General features: G+C 37.5%; 1 protein-coding gene across 11 annotated transcripts in view; it reads left to right on the top strand.

The window, feature by feature from the left end:
• PROM1 (prominin 1) overlaps positions 1-19905 on the top strand; it is a 63058-nt gene that overhangs the window by 23840 nt on the left and 19313 nt on the right. For 6 of the 11 annotated variants that reach the window (XM_062636414.1, XM_062636413.1, XM_062636415.1 and 3 more), the window contains exons 4-12: positions 2160-2186; positions 3749-3954; positions 9448-9568; positions 11768-11831; positions 14095-14184; positions 15490-15707; positions 16119-16193; positions 17360-17423; positions 19202-19361. In XM_062636414.1, coding sequence (XP_062492398.1) covers positions 2160-2186; positions 3749-3954; positions 9448-9568; positions 11768-11831; positions 14095-14184; positions 15490-15707; positions 16119-16193; positions 17360-17423; positions 19202-19361 — 1025 coding nt within the window. The remainder of the gene's footprint in view (positions 1-2159; positions 2187-3748; positions 3955-9447; positions 9569-11767; positions 11832-14094; positions 14185-15489; positions 15708-16118; positions 16194-17359; positions 17424-19201; positions 19362-19905) is intronic. The other 5 variants (XM_062636416.1, XM_062636417.1, XM_062636422.1 and 2 more) reach the window with 3 other exon arrangements.

Here is a 19905-nt window from a genome sequence, read left to right as displayed (position 1 = left end):
TCTTCGTGACATTGAAGAGTGTGGGTAGTGTTATGATGCATGAAGTGACTCTTGCAGATCCCGTATGCTTGTTTGGCGGGGCTCTGTGAGAGTCCTGCATCACAGACAGTGCCTGCACACCCATGAAGGAATGTAGAGTGGACTTGATTGGCAGTCTATGGACAAAACCGTTAGACCATAGGTGGTATACATAAGCACAAGTATAGTATTTTGTAACTAGCACCTACGTCATGAGAAATTTAAGATGAATGACAGCTGTAATTTTGTGTGGTGGAGGCACTTGTTAAAATACAGTGTGATTATAGGGTGGCAAATATAATATTAGGTGTGCTTAAAAAACAAAACAGATATGGATCCTAAATGTGACCTGACTACAGTGCAAAACTTCAAAACAAATTTGGAAAAGGAGACTATATCAGGGCAAATAGAGGGTCCCTCAGAAGCATCAGTGAGAGATAGCTGTGCAGAGGTCAGTGTGGCTGTAGAATGTACCACAGATGAATTTCCAGTGGGAATATGGAATTGCGAATGTCACTGAAGGGTGTGGGTAAGTAGTTAGAAATGTCTGTGGTTTTGATGACTCAAATTCGGGGAGAGTTAACTTGGACTAGGATGAGTTCAGAAAGTGTCTAGTAGGGTGATTTGGGAAGCATGCAGGTCTTCAGAGGAGACTAGAAGAGTTTGCTTTGCTTAGGAAAAGAATTGATAAGGGGTGTGATTTGCCTTTTAAAATATATCTGGAGAGGAAACACCAGGAAGAAAGCACTCTTGTTTGGGCAAAAGATGGTGCTATCACAGAAGCAAAGGGACAGAAATGGGCCATGTGAGAAGACTCATTCACCAAGCATTAGGAACAGACCTTCAATAGCAAGAGCAGACCTGCGTCTGCTGTCATTCCTTCCTATCTTTTTTAATGCTTGTTTTTAATCTATATGTAGAATGTGTCAGTGGCCCAGGAGGCTCTTCCCACTTCTGTGCTGTGTCCCCTAGTGTTCCCAGTTGGACTCTTTACCAATGACATGTCCCCATCCCCTGCCACAGTGCGCAGTCTGGCAGGCCAGCCCAGCTGCTGTGCCTGCTCAGGGAGAGCCAGCTCATGGCTGCTGCTGTCGCTTTACCTCTGCTGGGAGATGTGTTGCTTAAAACGTCCAAAGTTGTACTTGGAACCAGGTTTATAAGGGAGAGTAAGCACTAGTTTTCCTCCCATTAAAAATACAGTTCTGATTTTAAACGTTTTAAGTATATTGTACAGTAGATATTTCATAAAGATATGTGCAATACTAAAGAAAATTTCCCAGGACTTGAGAACGTTTCTGATTTGCACACATCAGACCTTGGGCTGAGTGGTCTTGCTGTCTTTAGCTTGTCTGTTTCCCATTTCCCTTCCACTTATGAGAAAAGTGAAAGTGTTATCAGCTGTGAACTTGTCATACAGAGATGAAGGGGAAAAATACAAGAAATTCTATTTCCATTTTGGAAACAAAGGGGAAGTTGGGTTCTTCTGAAATTCCTGTCATTGAATATTTAGTTTTCAGTGTTCTTCTGAAATTACAGGTGAGAAGACAATTAAGAACCTGTTAAATAGACTTCTTCAGTTGTTCTTGAATGCCTGTTCTTTTTTTACCTTTGAATAATTTAAAATTACCCTCTACATAATTAGTTAAAAGTGAGGGTGAATTTTATCTGTAATGCGTTAAGAACCTAAAACTGCTATGGAAGCTGCTTAAATAAATGTTGAAAAGAAAAAGTTAGTCAGGAATATCGTATCTGTTATGACAGGTGGAATTTATGAAGAAATTGCTAAACCAGAAAGTAATGTGATCTCTGGCCTTCTCTTTTAAGAGATGTGTTTGGATCGATATGAAACAGATGCTCAGTGTGGAAATATTGGTTTAAGATGGAAATATTTGTTGGATAAATCTTAGATTGCTTTCATTTACCAAGAAAACCAGAAATTATCTGTTGTGTATTTTATCGTAAATATTTTTCCATAATTATTTATTGGTGTTTCTATGCATTGTTTTACTTCAGTGGCTTTTTGTTACTGTTTCTATGTCAGTTGTTTTGGTCATGGTTAATTATTCATTATTCATGTGATTTGTTTTTGTGCATGCTGCCTGTGTATTATACACATTCTCCATTTGTTTTGACTTCCACAGCCAGAGAATGTTGTCCTGACTCTTCAGGTAATGTCTTATGGTAGAGGTGCAGCTTTGAAAAGAAACTAACCATGTCTGTATGCACTACTTCTATTAAAACATCAATAACTATTTTCAGTGCTATTTTTAAGTAGCATTTTTCTATCTAACCTATATTAAAATAATATATGTTTTCAAATAATTTCTGAGGTGCTCAGTTAACTAGAAAAAAAAAAACAACAGTAATTCTTTTGCAAGGTCTAGTCTTCCAAGCATCTATTTCATATTCTTCAGAAGGGATAACAGCTTTTAACCAGCAGTTAATAACGATAATAATAATACACAGCCCCCCCCCCCCCCCCGATTTCAAACTAGCATTGGTAATTGGGTCAGAAATTTCCAACTCTGCTAATGGTGATGGTTGCTGTATGTGGATCGGTTGGTAATTAAGGATTGTGAGGAAGGGCATCAGCAAAGCTGGAACTGGAGCATGACTGATAGCTTGTGAGAAATTGTAACTTATTTTGCAGGGCAACACAGAGCCTGCATTTCATCCTTTTACTGCCGAGTTACCCTTGTGCTGGTAGATTTGTAGAATGGAAGCAGACTCTTAAGTACTAGAGTGAGAATTGGTTCTCATAAAATTGAGAAAGGAAAAGAGATCTTTTATCAGGGAAGAAAGACCACCGGGGTGTGCCCAGACTGCACTGTTTAGCTCTGTGTGCGGACACTTGCCTGATCTTGTTCGGGATGTGCTAGCTTGTGTCTGCAGCAGAGGGAAAAATGCATGGCCAGCTCACAGCTTGTCCCCTTGAGGCCACATTGCCTCGTGTAGGACTGTGCCAGGGCTGCCTGCCCCAGCTTCTCTGTCCTGGAGCACTTGCACTGTTTCCAGTGTAAAAACTAGTTAGGGTATTGCACTGCATTGTTCCCTTTCACTCTTTCCAGCTTTTAAAAGCATCCTTGTAGTTGCTGCTGCTTTGCTGTTTGGCAGCAGAACAAATGTCTTTACCTGGGAGAGCTTAAAATCCACTCCTTCATGTTTTCCAATCCCTAAGCACTTTTAACTTCAGCACTTTGGAGCAACCTCTGCCATTGCAATCCATCACCCAGTGGAGTACTTCCCTTTGTGGTCATACAAACAAATCTTTCTCCTCGTAACTGATTAAAATGGAGAACAAGCTAAGCCTCCTTCCCCCCTCCCAGATGAAGTGTTGATCTGGTCAGCCTTTCTGGCATATGTGGAGCCTTTTTGGAAACAGATGTGAGAAACAGTAAATCTGTGGTCTGGGAAATCAAATGTGTCCATCTTTAACACATTTCAATTGCACTGATTCACATTTGTCTCTTGTGAGTGTATTTTTCTCCTAGTACTCACTCCTGTAGTTTACCTAGCTAATATTCTAGATAAATAATTATTAGCTATCAGTATTTGATGTTATGTATCTTTTTGTTAGAAAAGTAGTCAATTGACAAAATATACCAACTCCATAACCTGAGTAACTTAGTAGATGGTTTAGTCTGTAGTTTGATCTTTAATTATTTGCTCTATATTGATTGCAGTTACTTTGTGATATCTGCTGTTACCACTATCTTTGTCTGAATTACAGGCCATCTACTATGAAATCGGTTTTATAGTCTCCGCAGCCTTGGGATTCGTATTTATTTTGTTACTGCCTCTTGTGGGACTTTGCTTCTGTATGTGTCGTTGCTGTGACAACTGTGGTGGGGAAATGCATCAAAGACAGAAGAAAAATGCTGACTGTCAGAGGAGCTGTTTTGCAACATTTCTTTTTGTTGCTTCTTTAATAATAAGGCAAGTGTAATAAAGAGAACAATGCGAAGCTTGGTATAGCACTAACTTTGCAGTTTCATATGACAAATAATGTTACTGTATTACCCTATGGGTGCAGAAATGATTTTATTAGACAAAGTAATACATTGCTTATTAAAGAAAATATAACTGCATTATGAAAATGCTGATACCATTGCTATCCACAGGTCATTGTATACTCGAGAGGAATATAGGTATGAAACCAAACAAAATTTAAGCTTGAATTTGGCAAATGAAGTTTTTGCCAGTCTTAAAATGGCAATTGCAGAATGTTACATTGAATTTATGAACATAAGATACTATGTCCTATGTTCAGTTAGCATCCTGTTGAGAATCTGAGGTACAACGTAATGCTTTGCTGTTGATAGGGTAGTAGGGGTGAAAAAAGCAATTGTGGGACTTCCTTTACTATTTGCCGTACTTGAGATTTTCTCATTAGTTCAAAACAACGGTTTTCTTTGGGACACTGAGTTGTTTAAACCATGCATGCACTCACTGTAAATTTGTGGAGTCTGGAGCTCTTTTTCCATTATTGGTGTTAAGAGCATACATACTCCTGAGCTGGGTGTGTTAACGGGTGATGAGGGACTGCAGTCAAGACTTTTCTTTTTCCTTTAGATGTTTTCAAAATACATTGTTTGCTTCAAGCTTTTTATTTTCCTTCAACTTCTTCATATTTTCACTTGCCTCCTCTCCTTATTTCATGACTTTTTTATATATTAAAAAATCGAGTTTTGCTCTGTACTGTATGACTGTTCAGTCAGATGGGATTTACTTTGTCACTTCAGTGTAATCTAGATTTTTTTTCTTTTTACTACTGTTTGTCCTGACAAATTGAGACCTTGCCTATGCTCAAATGTAGGCCGTGCTGATATGAGATGAGAATACATTCTCTTCTCCCAGCCATCATTAACAAACATGACACTTCAGTATTCTAAAGAACAGGAAGCCAAATGGTGGTGTGGGTGATAGTGCATTCCTGCTATGATGACGGGACGAAAGTTCTTCATAGGACAATGAAGTCAGAGTAAGTTATTAAATTACCTCTTGGCATGCCAAAACTGAAGTTGGCTCACAGAGCTTGCCAGCTATCTTTACACCAGTTTGTAGAATGCTACAATCTGGTTATAATGGCTGAGGAATGTTGCATGCCAGCTGAGAAACTAAGAGATTGTCCTCCCAGTTGTTCTCTCTAACTTGTGTGTTTGCTGCCAGCTATTCTAGTGATATTAACCATATCCCAGCACTGGCAAATGTTCCTTCTCAGGTCATGACTGGCAGATCAGTGATCCATAGTAACATGCTTTCCAGGAGCAGGGAAACTGCCTCTTTAACTCACCCTTTCTTTTCCTTCTTGTGTAAGACATCAGGAGTATCAGATGCTTACCCAAAGGGAGGTGTTGGCCTGAGCTCTGTCTGCAGGTTTCACAGCTGAAGATAATCTCATATGACTCCCTGGCTAAGTCTCTAATGCTGTGAGTGCTGTGTAAGGCAAGATAGGGCTTTAAAAGCTAGTATTACCGACCTCAGTCTGATTGAGTGCTCTTGGTCTCCAGTACACCTCTGTATAAAGCAGGATTCTGCTGTCCCTCCTGGATCTTCTTTCACAAGGGAAAGAAGATGCTGTGCTTGGATCTGTTTAAGCCCATGTCAGCTTTCTAACAACTATGCTTAAACTTGAAAGGACAGTCTTGTTGGTAGCCATTGCCCCAGCAAAACAAGGAAGGTGCTGGAAGGAATGGGAAGGTTTTCTAGGGGATGTACTTCTTCAGGTTTATCATCTAAATGTATGTTATGGGTGACTTTTCTGTGTGCCAGCATGCAGATTCGAACTGACTTACATATGTATGCTGTTAATGTAGATTTTGGAAGATTTCAGCTACTAGATATAATCACAAAGAACATTTCTTCTTACTTTTTCAGTGATATAGTGCTCTGGTAATTAGGATGAGGTTTTAATACCAAGTTTACTGGAATGATGTGTAAATAATATATAAAGATGGCATATTTTTTTATTAAAAGATCTGCTAGATCTTAGATCTGCTCTGTGAAGGTGAGGTATACATGGGAATTATGCTTTCCTCAAGGCAGAGGTATAAGAAACAAGTCAGAAGACTTGTGATAACATGCACAGTTGTTCATCTTAAAGTAAATAGGCCTTAAGTGTGTCATTATCCAGTACACGTATTTTGTGCTTGAAATATTTCTTTCGATAGAGTCAAAAATACATTCAGAGTCTTTGGTAATTCACAGCTTTTATACGTGAATGTTGTCCAACAAAGTAGGATTCTATTGCTGAAGAGCACAGGATGTAGAAATAATGTATATAATGTATCAAATAGATAGCTGGGTAAGTTTGACATTCCATATTTATTATTAAAACAATTACATGTTTTTCTTCAAAGGTTAAGAGTTTAGGGGCAGAGAAATGGGAAAGAAATATAATTTCATCAATTCCTCTATATTGTAAAGGCAAGGAAGGGACATTTGATTTTTAAGAAAGTGTACACTGAATACCAAAAATACCAAATTTAATAGTGGTGGTAGAAACTGTCATGGCTATTGGACAGACTTGGCACATAGCCAAGTTTTTTGTCCTTCCCAAGAGAGCTTGTGTTAAAAGCCCTTTCTTGGAATTGTGAATGTTGTTATATATGAAGCTAGGGAAAGCCAAGTCTGAAGGAAGGGAATTATACTTGTTATTGTGGTAAGTACCTCATGCAGGCTTCATAGGAGTCCTCTTGGCTTTGTGAGATTGGTAATGCTTTTTCAGAAACTGGGAATCAACGTTATGTGAAAGAATTGGTGAAAAAGTTGGTACAGAAATCTGTGGACCATTATTGTCTTGAATTCATTAGCTAGCAGTGAGGAGGTGACATTTTTTCAATACGTAAATCTGTTTCTATTCTGTGACTTGAAATTTTTTGCAAGCACAGCTAAAGGGAAAGCTTGGGTCCCCCTCCTGCAACTGGTTTAGTAACATTTGTATCAGCCTGTGAAACCTGACAAGAAATTGAGGGTGGAATATCTGACTCCTGAAGAGACTGTTTCAACAGTTCTCTAATCTGTTACAAAAAAAAAGCATGTCCTTTTTATTACTGCTTTATGACTTTCTCCTTGTAGCTGCTTACTGAATGTTGGCTGAAGCCTCAGCTACATAATAGATTTCTTCCTTTCTCACATTGTGTGTTTGTTTAGTTATATTTGGAATGTAGCTGCAATTGTCTGCTTAAAGCATCTCTGCTGTCTTGTTTCCTCCCACTCCTTCCATTTAGAAGACTGAAAAGAAAAATGATCGTGCTCAAGTCTTACAAAGTACTGTTTTGTTAGCTTCCAATTGACCTTTCTGCTCTGTGAGCATAACATTGAAAGGACATAAAAATGCTGGCGGGCCGAAGAACAAGGATGTTGTTACAGACTCCAAACCTCAGAGCAATAGAAAAATGTTTACTTTTCTTGATAGCTTGAAACAGTTTGTCTTCTGATATTAAAAAAAAAAAAAGTTTTAAAAAACAATTACCATTTATAACTGTAGAAGAAATAGTCTATTGCATGTGTCTAAAATGAAACTGCTTGCTTCTGCTTATCATGGAATCATACAGTGGTTTGGGTTGAAAGTTACTCAGTTTCTTGGGTGCATTCAGAGTTCTCATTCCATGGACAGTAGCCGATGATTGGCTGCTTGAATGTTGGTCATAGTGGAAATTAAACTATGCCATTTGCTGTTAGTTAAATAAGTAGCAAGAAAAATGTTGGTGTCCCTTCATTCATTAGTGACTTCTGGGAAGGTAGTTAATAGCCAGTTCTGAATACGTAATTGAAATCTTGGGCAGAGGAGCAATCTCTTTATCTCCAACTCTGTCATCCTGTTCTGAATGTTTTTGGATGTTGAGAAAAACATTAGTGAAAAAACCCTAGTAGACCAGCACCTGTAGCATATGGCCTTGCCTTCTTTCCCTGTCTCGTGCTTTGAACTCAGTTTTCTAACTGAGAGTATTTATTTCTCAGAGCAGCAAAAATTCTTGTACTTGACCAGTTTTACAGGGAGAACAAGTCTTTAGGAAGCTAAAGTAGGCAAAGTAAAGATGAAGATTTGGTTTTTGGATCACTGGTAAGAGGAGACAAGCATCATCAGGGTGCTTTCACCTGTCTTGCCCTGGTAAAATACATAAATTGTGTCATTTTATGTCCCCATTTGCTTTCCACCATCTAATTTCTCATTTGTGTGGCTGTATTATGGCTTTCTTTGAACATACATTTGGATCAAGAATTATACTTACCATATGTATTTTGTCCTGTATGGAGCCTGGTATGGGTTTTTCTTTAAGCCTTATTTAAAAACAGTAGTATTTACTACTAGTGGTCTTCACACTCCAACTCAGGAAAATTATCAGTCTGGGAAGAGTACAGTTTTATTAGTGACTCCCTTCTCCTTTGGCTTGGATTTTTGTGATGGCTTCTCAGAGTGCTGCCTCTCTAGTACTGAGCTCCAATGCAAAGTAAGAGGCTGAATAAATGTGCCATCCAGGAATTGCCTGTGATGCACCTGACTGCAGCTTCTAGTCAGTCTCTGCCCTTTGGGGATATTTCGTGCCTGTGTGTTGAGTGGATCTGTGCTGCTCACAAGTTAAATCTGTGGGAAGTCAGTGCTTTGCACAGCCTGCTTTTGAGGCTGTTGCCACTCTGATGGTCCCTCTTGATTTTTCCGGTGCTATCTGAAAGGTTAGCTGTTAGTGTGAGATGTTTAAAAACAAAAAGTCATCCTTCTGTTTAAGTCTGTTTTACACCTGAACTAAACAAAAACCTAAGGATCATGTACACTAAGAGAGCTTTTGAAGCCTCTTATGGGACTTTTAATTGCCTTTTTACTTACTGTTTGTGCAGATCTTCTGGGCTGTAATTAGAATTTCACAGTGGGGAATGATCAAATAGAAAATAATCAGCAGTGCTGACTGGATGTCTAGCGCACTTTCCATCGGGAAATCCTCATATATTATTTTAGTGACTATTCAAGTGCTTTTAAAAGATCTATGCAGTTGTGTAAATAATTTGGGCCATTATGAGTAAATGTTGCTGAAGTTCTCAAGTGTAAAATATTCCTTTTCACAGTTAACTCGGAGCATTTTCTTGTAGCTGTATGAGGGTTAATGGTACTTGTAAAAGAGCCTAACATTCCAAAGTCCCCTCTAATTTGCCTAGGCTGTTTTCTGACAGAATCAGTGCAAATGGATAAGTAACTGACTTCAGAAGACTTTGGGTTAACTTTGATTTTTTCCTTTCTGTTTTTTTTTTATTAGTAGTACAATATCAGCCCTTATGGCAAATTCTTTTACTCCTGCCTCATGGTGCATGTGAGAAGAAAAAGAGAATATGTAAATTTATGAAGCCCTTTATTTTGATAATGTTTACCTTTTATTTGCTGTGATTTTTTTGTTCTGTACAATAATAAATACCCATTATCTGTATTTTTTGTAGTGTTGGAGTGCTCTGTGCGTATGCTGCCAACCAGCATTTAACTAACCAAGTCCGAGGAGCAAAGAAACTGGTTAACAGTAATTTCAAAGATCTGAAAATTTTCCTTAACGACACTCCAGCGGTAAAGAATTTTTTCTCTATGGGGAATGGGGATGGGAGGGAAGAGGTGTAAGAAAGAAGTGCTGCAGAAAATAATTGTTTCTTTCTATACAATATAAATCACACCTGCAGTATTTTGCTTATTCTTTGTGTGTCAGTCTCATGAAGTAGAGTAAATGATGCAAGGTAAGATGTTTTCACACAGCAGTAAATGTTTGGGAGTTATCCTGATGGGTCAGAATTCTTTGAGCAGCTTCTGAGCTGTATTCCTGGGATATGCTATGATGATGCTTGTAGGCCCTTTTCCTCCTGCTGAACTAGTGTAGATCACTAGCAGAAGGTGACTCATTTGGGAAAATATGGTTTTAAAAGGAATACGTATAAAAAAGATACTGTATGAAAACTTGGATTTCTTGTTGCTCTTTCCTGTTTCCTCGTATTAAGGGCTGACTTATATGTGCTCTGGGACTGAGCTACAGTAATTTCTTTTCCAGAAGTATTTTTGACTGCTTTTTCTTTAAAGCAGTGTCATACTGTGCCATACGAAACAGGAAATACTGCCTCTTTTCTGCATTCAGGCTTTCCTTAGAGCCCCAAAAGCAGTCCTCTGCATATCCTTTTTGCACTGAAAGCAAAAAATAAATTCTAGCAAGGAAGACTTGTAAACTTTCTCATGTGCAAACTCCAGTTCTTTATTGGTTAGGAAGAAAAAGGCCAACAGTCCTATTACCTTGGCTTTCATTCATTTTAATGAATTAAATTTAATTGATCTGTTTTAATCCCACATGGCTGATAAATTGGAAGTAGCTGGCATTCCCACAGTTATGAGGGATTCATGAGTATGATAGTATCCCAGTGACAGTAACTCTGGGCTGGTTTTCTGCTGACAGAACTGTACGAGAACAGGAGACATCTGCCTAAGTCATTTTCTCAGACAAGGTACATGAATATCACACACACACACACACACGTGAGAATTTCTTGAGGATAGGAGAAGGACTTCAGCTTCTTGCAAAAAGTTGTGGAATCCAACTAATTGGCTGTAAAGCTCTGAAATCCTGACTGATGTTCTTGACTCATTGGTATGAGGTGTACAGCATATAAGAGGATTTGGAAAAAGAAGTCCCATGTTAAGAGTTCATGTCATAGAAGATTTGCGGACTATGAGTATTGAGCGATAACACCATTAGTTATACAGAATTACCTTTAATCTGTGACACTGCTGGAAACAATGGAAAACCTCTAGCCCTGCAAGCTCTTAGTCCTTAGGTTACCCTAGGAAGACAAACAAATAAAAATATACTTACAGCCTTAGTAGTAAGAATTTTTTTTCTCCTTTTTAGGGAAAGGAGGTCTGACTCACAGTTTGTATTTTAATTACATCCACTGCTGTATGATCAATAGGTTGGTTAAGGGTGCTTTATTGTCTGTTGTTTTGTATTGTTTTTTTTTTCTTTACTCCACAGAAAGCATGAGACTGCCAGATTGGTCCACATTTAAAATTGTAAACCCATTTGTCAAGGTGTTACTTTACATTATTTTAACTCATTTGGGGTAGGATTTATAATACATTATTTTAAACATGCAGAAATCAGTTGAAGGTTATTTAATGTTGTTTCAAAAGAATCATTTGGGATGGTTCTTTTATAGCCTCTTGTCCAAAGCCAGGGTCTGGTGGTAACTAAGTTGCTGGTTTCTATTGTTAAGGTGTCTTGGTAGACCTGAAGTTGTGACTGAACTGGGCCAACTGGGAGTTAGGAAAACCATTTGTACTGAGAGAGAGCAGCCAGCTCCTTTCTGCAAGTTAAGCTCTGAGAGGCTGCCCAGATAAAAGTCAGTTTGGTTGGTGAATTGCCTAAAAATTGCCACCCCATTAACTTGCCACGTGTCTCCATGAAGGAGGACCTAATGACACTAGAAAATAACAGAGGTGAAGACATGCAAAACCTCATTGGGCTGACTGACTTCATAAGAACATGGTTCCTGCTACTGAACACTTATAAGCTGAATCGTTTACCCCAGAGATGTTCCAATAGATTTCCCAATTAAATACATCTTTTATAATGTGTAGCTCTGCCAAGAAAGGTAGAAAACAGTAGAGCGCCAGGATTTTGAGGGTTTGCACAAATATTTTGATTGTTTCAGAAGAGCAGTTTGACTCATTATTTAAAAGCATTACTTTTTTCCAGCTCTTTCAACATGTTTTTTATCATCTTTTCAGCAAATTGACTACTTGGTGAGCCAGTACAACACAACTAAGGATAAAGCACTCTCTGACCTAAATAGTAAGTACTTTGAATTAAAAGGGGTTAGCGATGTGTATTTAAAGACTTCAGTAAGATGATGCAAATACCTCATAATGCAAAGTGAAATTTGTTTATGAGAATGGGGTTTTCAGACAGAAGCACTAGTCTCAGTGATAAATGAGACTAAAGCTGAAAATTCTTTTCACATAAAATGTCTTGGAGCTGATATAATGCCTATTACTTCCTGAAATAATAGTATTTTATTAAATTGCTTATACAGTAAGTCAGGTTACTATTTTATTTTCCATTTTTATAGTTACATAACCACATAGACTTAATGCTTTTTTAGACTATTAGTCACCAGTTTTTAACTGTGGAGCCAAATGTCAAGGAACAGAGCTACTAGCCCTTTTGGTGGTGTGGTTCCAATGAGTGAGAGATCTCTGTTTATTTTGTTGTTATATCTTTGTCCTCTACTCAGCTAGAAGCTGAGGTATAAGCTTATCTTCTTTTTAAAGCTGCTTAACGTATTTACCATTTCAGAATGAGCAGTTGAAGAGCAGGAGGTAGCACTTGAAACAGGACAACTACACTTTCCCCTTCAGTGCAGTTACAGTACAAGGTGTTACCTTTTAAAGCTTTTGGTAAAACAGAAGCAACCAAACAATTGATTTCTTTATTTTTATTTTTTCAACCTAAACATCACTTTCCAGAACTGATACGGAAAGGGCTGACCACATGCAGTGCAGATTAGAATTCAAGATATGTTGTTAGTGGGCATTAATAAATGTGTCTGCATTTCAAACTGAAGTGAAATACAGGAATGCCAAAACCAATTTTTAACAGGATTGTTACTGGGATCAGAGTATGCAATTGTGGCAGCGTGCCACTTATCCTAAATTGGTTTATCATGCCAAGAATCCGTGCTTCTGTCTAGTCTTAAAATGTGTTTTAAAGGCAGTTTTCAAGGCAGCCAGCCTACCTCAGGCATACCCTGAGGCCAGTGTGTCTTATTTGAAGCTACTAAAGCACACTGAATGTGCTTTAAAAAGTATTAATAGCAGTTGTAGCTAACCAGTCTTCTTACTTAATCCTAGGCAGGAACACCCTGGTCTGAAAAAAAAGGTGTGTCATCTTTAGTTCTATAAAACTAATAAATTGACATCTGCATTTCCAGGAGCTTGTAACTTCTCAGCTACTCCAAACTGAAATTTCAAATATTTATTCATTCTCAGCGCCAGTTTAATACAGTAGCTAATAGCGACTTAGGGGGATCTGTGATGAGAGTCTCATCAATAAATAAAGTTAGCTTTCATTTTTGTGAAATATCAGAATTAAGTGTGTGATACCTGGGGACAAAAGGATTTCATTCTAAGGGAATCAACAGTAGCATAAATCTCAAGAGAAATGTAGATGATTTTGGTTTGCCCACCATAAGGAAGTGCTGAAAAGTGTTTTCTGCTTGATAAAAATTCTCATCCCAAGCCAGATATGACAGTGCTGACAGTAATGGATTGTTCTGTACCACCCATCTCATCAACAGCAAAAAACTCAAAAGCTGTTTACCATGATCTGGAAATGGAGGGCACCCAGCAACTACAGAAACGATGTGTAAAATTAAGGTGCTTCACCAAACTCTACTTGGTGTTTATTTGTCATTTAAGCTTCATTTCTGTTTGTGAGCAGGAGGGTTTGGAGGTGGGGATAGCTATGGGTAAGCATGCAGCCAGCACTGTGAGCATCAGTGCTGCATGCACTGTATGAGGGCACAGGGACTAGAGATGCGTGCTTAACACGCTTAAGGGATTTCAGTGGAGGTGACTTGGCAGATCTGTGTTGCAGGTGACCTTGACATTGCTGAGTATATGAGGAGCAGGAGAAAGGAAAAGAATCCGTTTTCTCTTACGCTACAAAGATACAGCGTGTAGCAAAAGAATATGCCATAAAATTCCTGTCCAGATGTTGGACTAGATTGTGGGGAAAAATGTCCAAAAAAAAAGTAGTAAATGCAATAAAATCTTGAGTTTGAAATGATTGTGTTTTTATCTATACGGTCAAGTGCTAGTGAATATTCTCTGCCATATTTTGATTTACTGCTTTTGTTCTTAGGTCTATAGCTAGCTAAAGGAGAACTGTTTTCCTGCAGTATCTTCTGTCACTAAGTTCTGATTGTCAGGCCTTAGAGAAATTTTAATTATCTATTTATACTTTAAGTCTGACAGCACCTAGACTAAGAGGTATTTTGAATTGAACTAATGTATAATGTTTTGTTTGTTTGTTTTTTAATCTCTCCATGCTACAGATGTTGGACCTTTGCTTGGAAGTAGAGTTCAAGAACAGCTGGGAAAGGAAGTACGTCCCGCACTTGATGCAGCTCTGACAATGGCAGGAGGTAAAGATGTACATGTTGTTATATTCTGTTGCCATGGTAAAGCAGGCATCGTCTTTCTAGTGCAGAAGTATGGGATGACTTTATGCAGTACCATGGTTCAGCTTACCATTTTTCTATATGCCTTGAAGCTTCTTTTAAACTGAGGATTTCTGGTATTTTAAGGTTTATAAATGCATTTTAAAATTAAATCAAGATTTATGTGCTATTGTTGATAACCTAGTTTCAGCAGTCATTGAAGAGATGAAATCCAAATCCCCTGCTCTAGGTTGTTATTCTTTTCCATTGAATGTAAGGGGGACTAGGAAAGCTGTGCTTTAAGAGTGTCCGTAGGTCAGCAGGTTAGTTTTTAATAGGTCAGGAACATGTGATGGCCTCATCCTGTACACTGCCAAGCTTATTATGAGATGCTGTCTGTAATGTCTTCATTGTGTCTTTGTGTTTAGCATTCCTCATGCTTAGTTCTGTCTCCTTTCAAAGAAGATATTCCTTTACTACTTTTTCTATCTAAGGCTTTTTTTCAGGAGTCAGGCACAGCTTATAGAGAAAAAGGCATCCATGAATCTGAGTTACTTTTGGGTTTTTTTACCCATGAATTCTTTCCCATTTACTTGTCGTCATTGTCCTTTTTTGATTTATTTCTTTTGTTTGTCTTGAAGTCAAAGTGGAAAGGGCTATCAAAGGTAAAAAAACCAATAAAACCTTGTGTTGTGTGAAGTGCGCTATTTTTGTAACTTGTGTATTTTTAGTTATATGTGTGTGGTTTTTTTGTCTACTAAACACCTGTTCAGTGTTTTGTTTTTTGGGTTACTTCATCTGATTGGATGATTGGGATGAAATCTAAAGCTCAGACAGTGTTGAACATTCATTAATGCTTGGTTGATGCAACACAAACTCTTTCCCTTTTGTTTTGCAACTGTATAATTTGTGAGTTGGATTATAAACAAAATACTGAAAATACTGTTTTGTGGGTATGGGCTTTCTTCTAATTTCTAGTGACTAAGTGTTAGAGTTCTTTGTTGAAACCACTGAGTAAGGAGAGGTAGGGAAAGGGTAGAAGAGTGTAATCTGGGAATCTCAATAAAAGTAGCCTGAGCATATTTGTTTGTAAGAAGATATAAGTGATGCATTTTTATGTGCAATAAATACATATTATATGCTAGAGGGTTTTTCTGGGAGGGAGTCAGAGTTATTTGAATCAATATTATTCAGAATAAAGCATTCATGCATGTGCACTTCCTCTTCATATCTGTATCTATAGCATGGTTTCTAACTAGAGGGATTTTTTGAAATTTCATATCCTTGCAGCCATCAGAGAAACAAAGGAAGCACTGGAAAATGTGAGCGTCTCTGTAGAGGTTTTGCAGGAGGGAACAGAGAGGCTCCATGCAAACTTGACAGATGTTAAAATGCACTTAAGCAACACCCTCAATGATTCTGCATGCTCTGCAACTCAGGCTGCCTCAACTTGCAATATCATCAGGAATTCACTAAATCAACTGAACATCAACGCCAATTTTAGTGGGGTAAGAGAATGTTTTTCAGAGTCCTATGGTGTGATTGCCTTGAATAAGCCCAATAGTATCTCTGCAAGTTAATGGCTTGGTGTATGCTGTCACTGGTGAGATAAATGACCTTCCCATAGTCTGTGTTTCTAGGTAATTCTAGTCACTGTTTTCATCTTCTGTGTAGAAGAGGATAAAATGTGTGTCAAGCAGTTACATTAAAGTGCTGCTCTGGGCAGTGAAATAGTATGTCCTCCCAAAAATGCTAAGGTTAAGCTTTGCTGCTGTACAGCAAAGGTTTCGGGAGTGTGCTACAAAAATTCTACAAATCAAGTTTCTAGTTTCTTTACCCTCTCTCCTACCTTTGTGATGTTTACTAAATTAACGAGTCTACTATTTTGATGTGAGTCAAGAATGCTTTTTGCTTTCTAGTTGCCGGGAGTGAGCTCACAGCTTGCGAAGGTCAATGATGTCCTTAAAATAGACCTTTCTAGTCTGGTTCAAAAGGTATGTTTCTTGACAGGCTAGTAAACTGTTAATTAATAAACTGGGTTACTTGTATATCACTTGTTTTTCCTAGGCTTTCTCATGCAGAATTCTCTTGTTCCTGCCTCATCCTGCCTCATGGTGGATATTTCTCATTATTCCACTGTTTGGCCAAGATTTGAAAGTATGAATGTAGTGCTTTATATCTCAAGGGTACTACAGATCAAAAATGTATTGCTAATTTAATGCTTGACAGAACAATCCTTAAGAAACAAAAAGGCAGAAACATGGATCTGCTGGTGTGCTCTGTATTTTTTGCTTCGAACTAAAGAAAAGTCCACACTTTCCTAATTATTTTTATTGTATTCCAGCTATTTTGAAGTATGTCTTCCAAATTCTTCATGTAAATATTTGGTATTAAATCTGGTGCAATGGACCTAATAGGATTACTGTTTGTGTTGCAAAACACAATGATTTTCACCTATAAAAAATGTCTTAGTTTGAGCAATTTAAAAATCTAGCAATCTGAAAATGTTTTCTAGGAATAGCAGGCACTTTCTGAAATCAAAGGCTATGTAAAGGGGACTTAGAACCTTGCCTGCTTCTGAAGTGATCAGGTCTGCGGGAAGTAAAACTTCAAATATCCGCTGCAGTGGCAGCTTCTTTCTGTCCAGATGAGCTACTGAGCTTGGTCTCTATGGCTTAGACTCTTTCTTTCCCTTTCTCACTGAAGAAAGCATTAACAGAGTCTTCAAAGGCAGTTGGATTTTGTTGTTTGTAACATGCATTTCATTTTAAGAAAGCACACACTTGCAAAGAGGAGGCACTGACTGGTGCACAGCAGCTCCTTTCACTTAATGAGTCATCATATGTGCATTCTCAGTTTTATATCCGATAGATCTGACAGGCAACAGTGCTATAAAGTCTGAGATGTGACTGATGCATGTGTATTTAAATTCAGATATTTTTTTTTCCCAAGGAATATCTTGGAGAGCAAACTGAATCTGCAACAGAATTGAGTTCCTGTTTTGCTTTGACCTTTTATAATGGGCAGCAGTAAAAACGTATTTTTGATGGTATCACCACAAACATTTTAGAATGTGTATAGTTTTACTTCTTGTAGAAAAGCAAAAATGCAGTAAATAATTTAACAGTGAGAAATTTATTACAGTTTTTTCAACTTTTAGGGTTATGCGGCATTTAATGATACTCCAGACTTAGTGGTGAATCAAACGCGGAATATTTTATCAGGTGAGGACAAACTGTCTTTTAATTTTGATTGTTTAATGTCAATGAAACTTACTGATGTTTTTGTTTTGTTTTACCGATAATATATTTTCTGAGCTAAAGAGCATGAAAATGGAAATGTAAAATTTGGGGTATTTTTTTTTAATTTGGCGACACAAAAATCCCATAGAAAGCCACTACGTGTTAATGAGGATCAAAAATTAAATCTAAAAATAGAGCATATGGTATTTTATGGAGGAGTTTTATTTGTTAGGCTTTTTACTGTTCAAAGTCACACTGAAGCTTTATCTTTTTTTGGTTGAAGAGCTCATTTTCCTTGACCAATGTGCCTGTAACATATTTAGGAGTGTGGTGTTAAAAAAACTGAACCTGCGTGCTGCTGTATTAAAATGTAGTGGATGGCAAAGGGGAGGTAAAATTAAGCCTTACGGATAATTTAAATGTCTCTTTTAATTATTTTGGTACTTGGGTTTACACTATGTTCCTGGTTTTTAAACCATGACACATTGTTACTCTCTGATGGTACCTGGACACTTGACATTTGAATAAAATGTAGTATAGTGTGTGTATACTAATCTGTTTTAATTTTTGTTCTTGCATTGTGGACCTGTTCTGCATATATAAACAGCTGTTCCTTGTAAGTTTTTCTTTCTATTTTTCCCCCTCCTGGGCAAAATGAAACACAGTATATATACAACCAGAGGATACTGTGTGAACTTGCCTGAACCGAGCTAAAAGTTGTATTATGCTTTTCATTAGGAAATACAGTATCTGCTGATACATAAACACAGACAAGCCATCTTGATTTATCTATTTATAAATTGCTGGGAGTTTGGTTTTATAAAAACTGAGTTTGAATTACAAAGCAAATAACCTAGGCTTGCTAGGGGAAAAAAAAAAAAAAAGGCATTTATTTGTAGACTTTCAAAATAAGAGTGTTTTGGAATACAGTTGAATTTAGAAGAGTAAGCATCTGAACAAACAGCCAAAAATTTGTCCAGTTGTTTGAGAAAGAGGAGACTGTTGCCTACTGCCAAATAGCAACCTATAGTTTATAGGTCCTGCTGTTTCAAGTACGCTCCAAGTTGAAGGATGGGGAAAAGTGAATAGAAACTGCATTTTACAAATAGAAAATATGTATAATAAGTAAATTAATCATGGCTTTGTGTATCTAAATAGTGTGTACCAAAACTGTAAGCGTAGGGTAGCATATTCATTCTTAATTTGAGGGGGAAAAGTGGCTTAGTTGATCATTATCTCAAGAGTGTTGCTAACTAATTAGAATGACTTTATTTACGTAATCTTTGTTAAGAAGGTTGAAAATAACCAATATAGATTCTCAATATAGGCAGTCTAATTTCTTTCTCACTGTTGTATTCCCAAGGGATGGAATTTAAATAGATCTGGATCATGTCCTCTGTAAACTTAGCGGCTAATTGTCTTGCTCAGTGTTACCGTATGCAATATTGCATGAAAAGCAATATTTAAGATGGCTAGATTAGAAGTGACACAGTAATTATAACAAAAGGAAAGAGAGAACTCTGGCTTGACATCTACATCTTTCATCATTAAATTAAATGCTAAAAATAAAATGTGTGTTTTAAAATGCCATTGTGTTACTTTGAAGCTCAATGTTTTTTGTTGCTGCTTGTCTCTTCCTCATGCTTGTTTTCCTGACTTGCTTGTTTCATGTGGCAAATGGCTTAATAGCTTTTTATAATGCATATATGGAATGAAAATTTCTTCTATGAAATCTGTAATAGCACACTATGTTCTTTTAGATATCAAAAATGTGCTGGAATCCATTGGTTCAAATATCACTACCTTCGCAAAAACCCTCCCTGTTCAGAAGATTTTGGCAGATCTGACAATTTATCTTACACAAAGTGAAGCATACGTTCAAGATTATTTTCCAGTAGTGGAGCAGTACGATTTCTACAGGTATGTGCAGGAAGTAAATCAAGAGTGAATTGCTACCTGTTGGTAATACTTTGTAATATTTTAATGTTCTGTAAAAGCAATTAAAATATTAATGATGAACACTGTGAAACAAAGATGATATAATGCATTTGTTTGTTACTGGCATTTTGGTAAAAATCAAAACTGCAGCTAATCAACAACTGGTGCTGTTTCACTACAGAGCAAGAGGTAGTTCCTACTGTGTAGGCCTTCAGGTCTTTTTCAGGAAGGATAGATGTAGGTAGATGTCAAAGGTATAATACATAGAAGAAGGGATTTTTTCACAATGCCAGGGTGATTTCTTATTTAGGGCTTAGTTTTGCTGAGTTTGCAGCTAAATTGTAAGAGCATGGGAATGTAGAGGCCTTGCTAATCTGTTTTTATTTCACCCTTTCTACTCTAGAGAGTAGTAGGGATTCTGCTTCACACCTTACAAATCTTCATGCACCCGTGGTTGTTCCTGCTGGTGTAGTACTTGTCCTTGTGAATGCTTAGGTTAATTGTACCTTGAGAAAAAAACATATTC

The sequence above is a fragment of the Pezoporus occidentalis genome, unplaced genomic scaffold (genome assembly GCF_034315485.1).
Source record: "Pezoporus occidentalis ecotype Australia unplaced genomic scaffold, CSIRO_AGI_Poc_V1 ctg48, whole genome shotgun sequence".
In the NCBI taxonomy this organism is placed as follows: Eukaryota; Metazoa; Chordata; class Aves; order Psittaciformes; family Psittacidae; genus Pezoporus; species Pezoporus occidentalis.
This window is presented reverse-complemented; position numbering and strand designations above follow the sequence as displayed.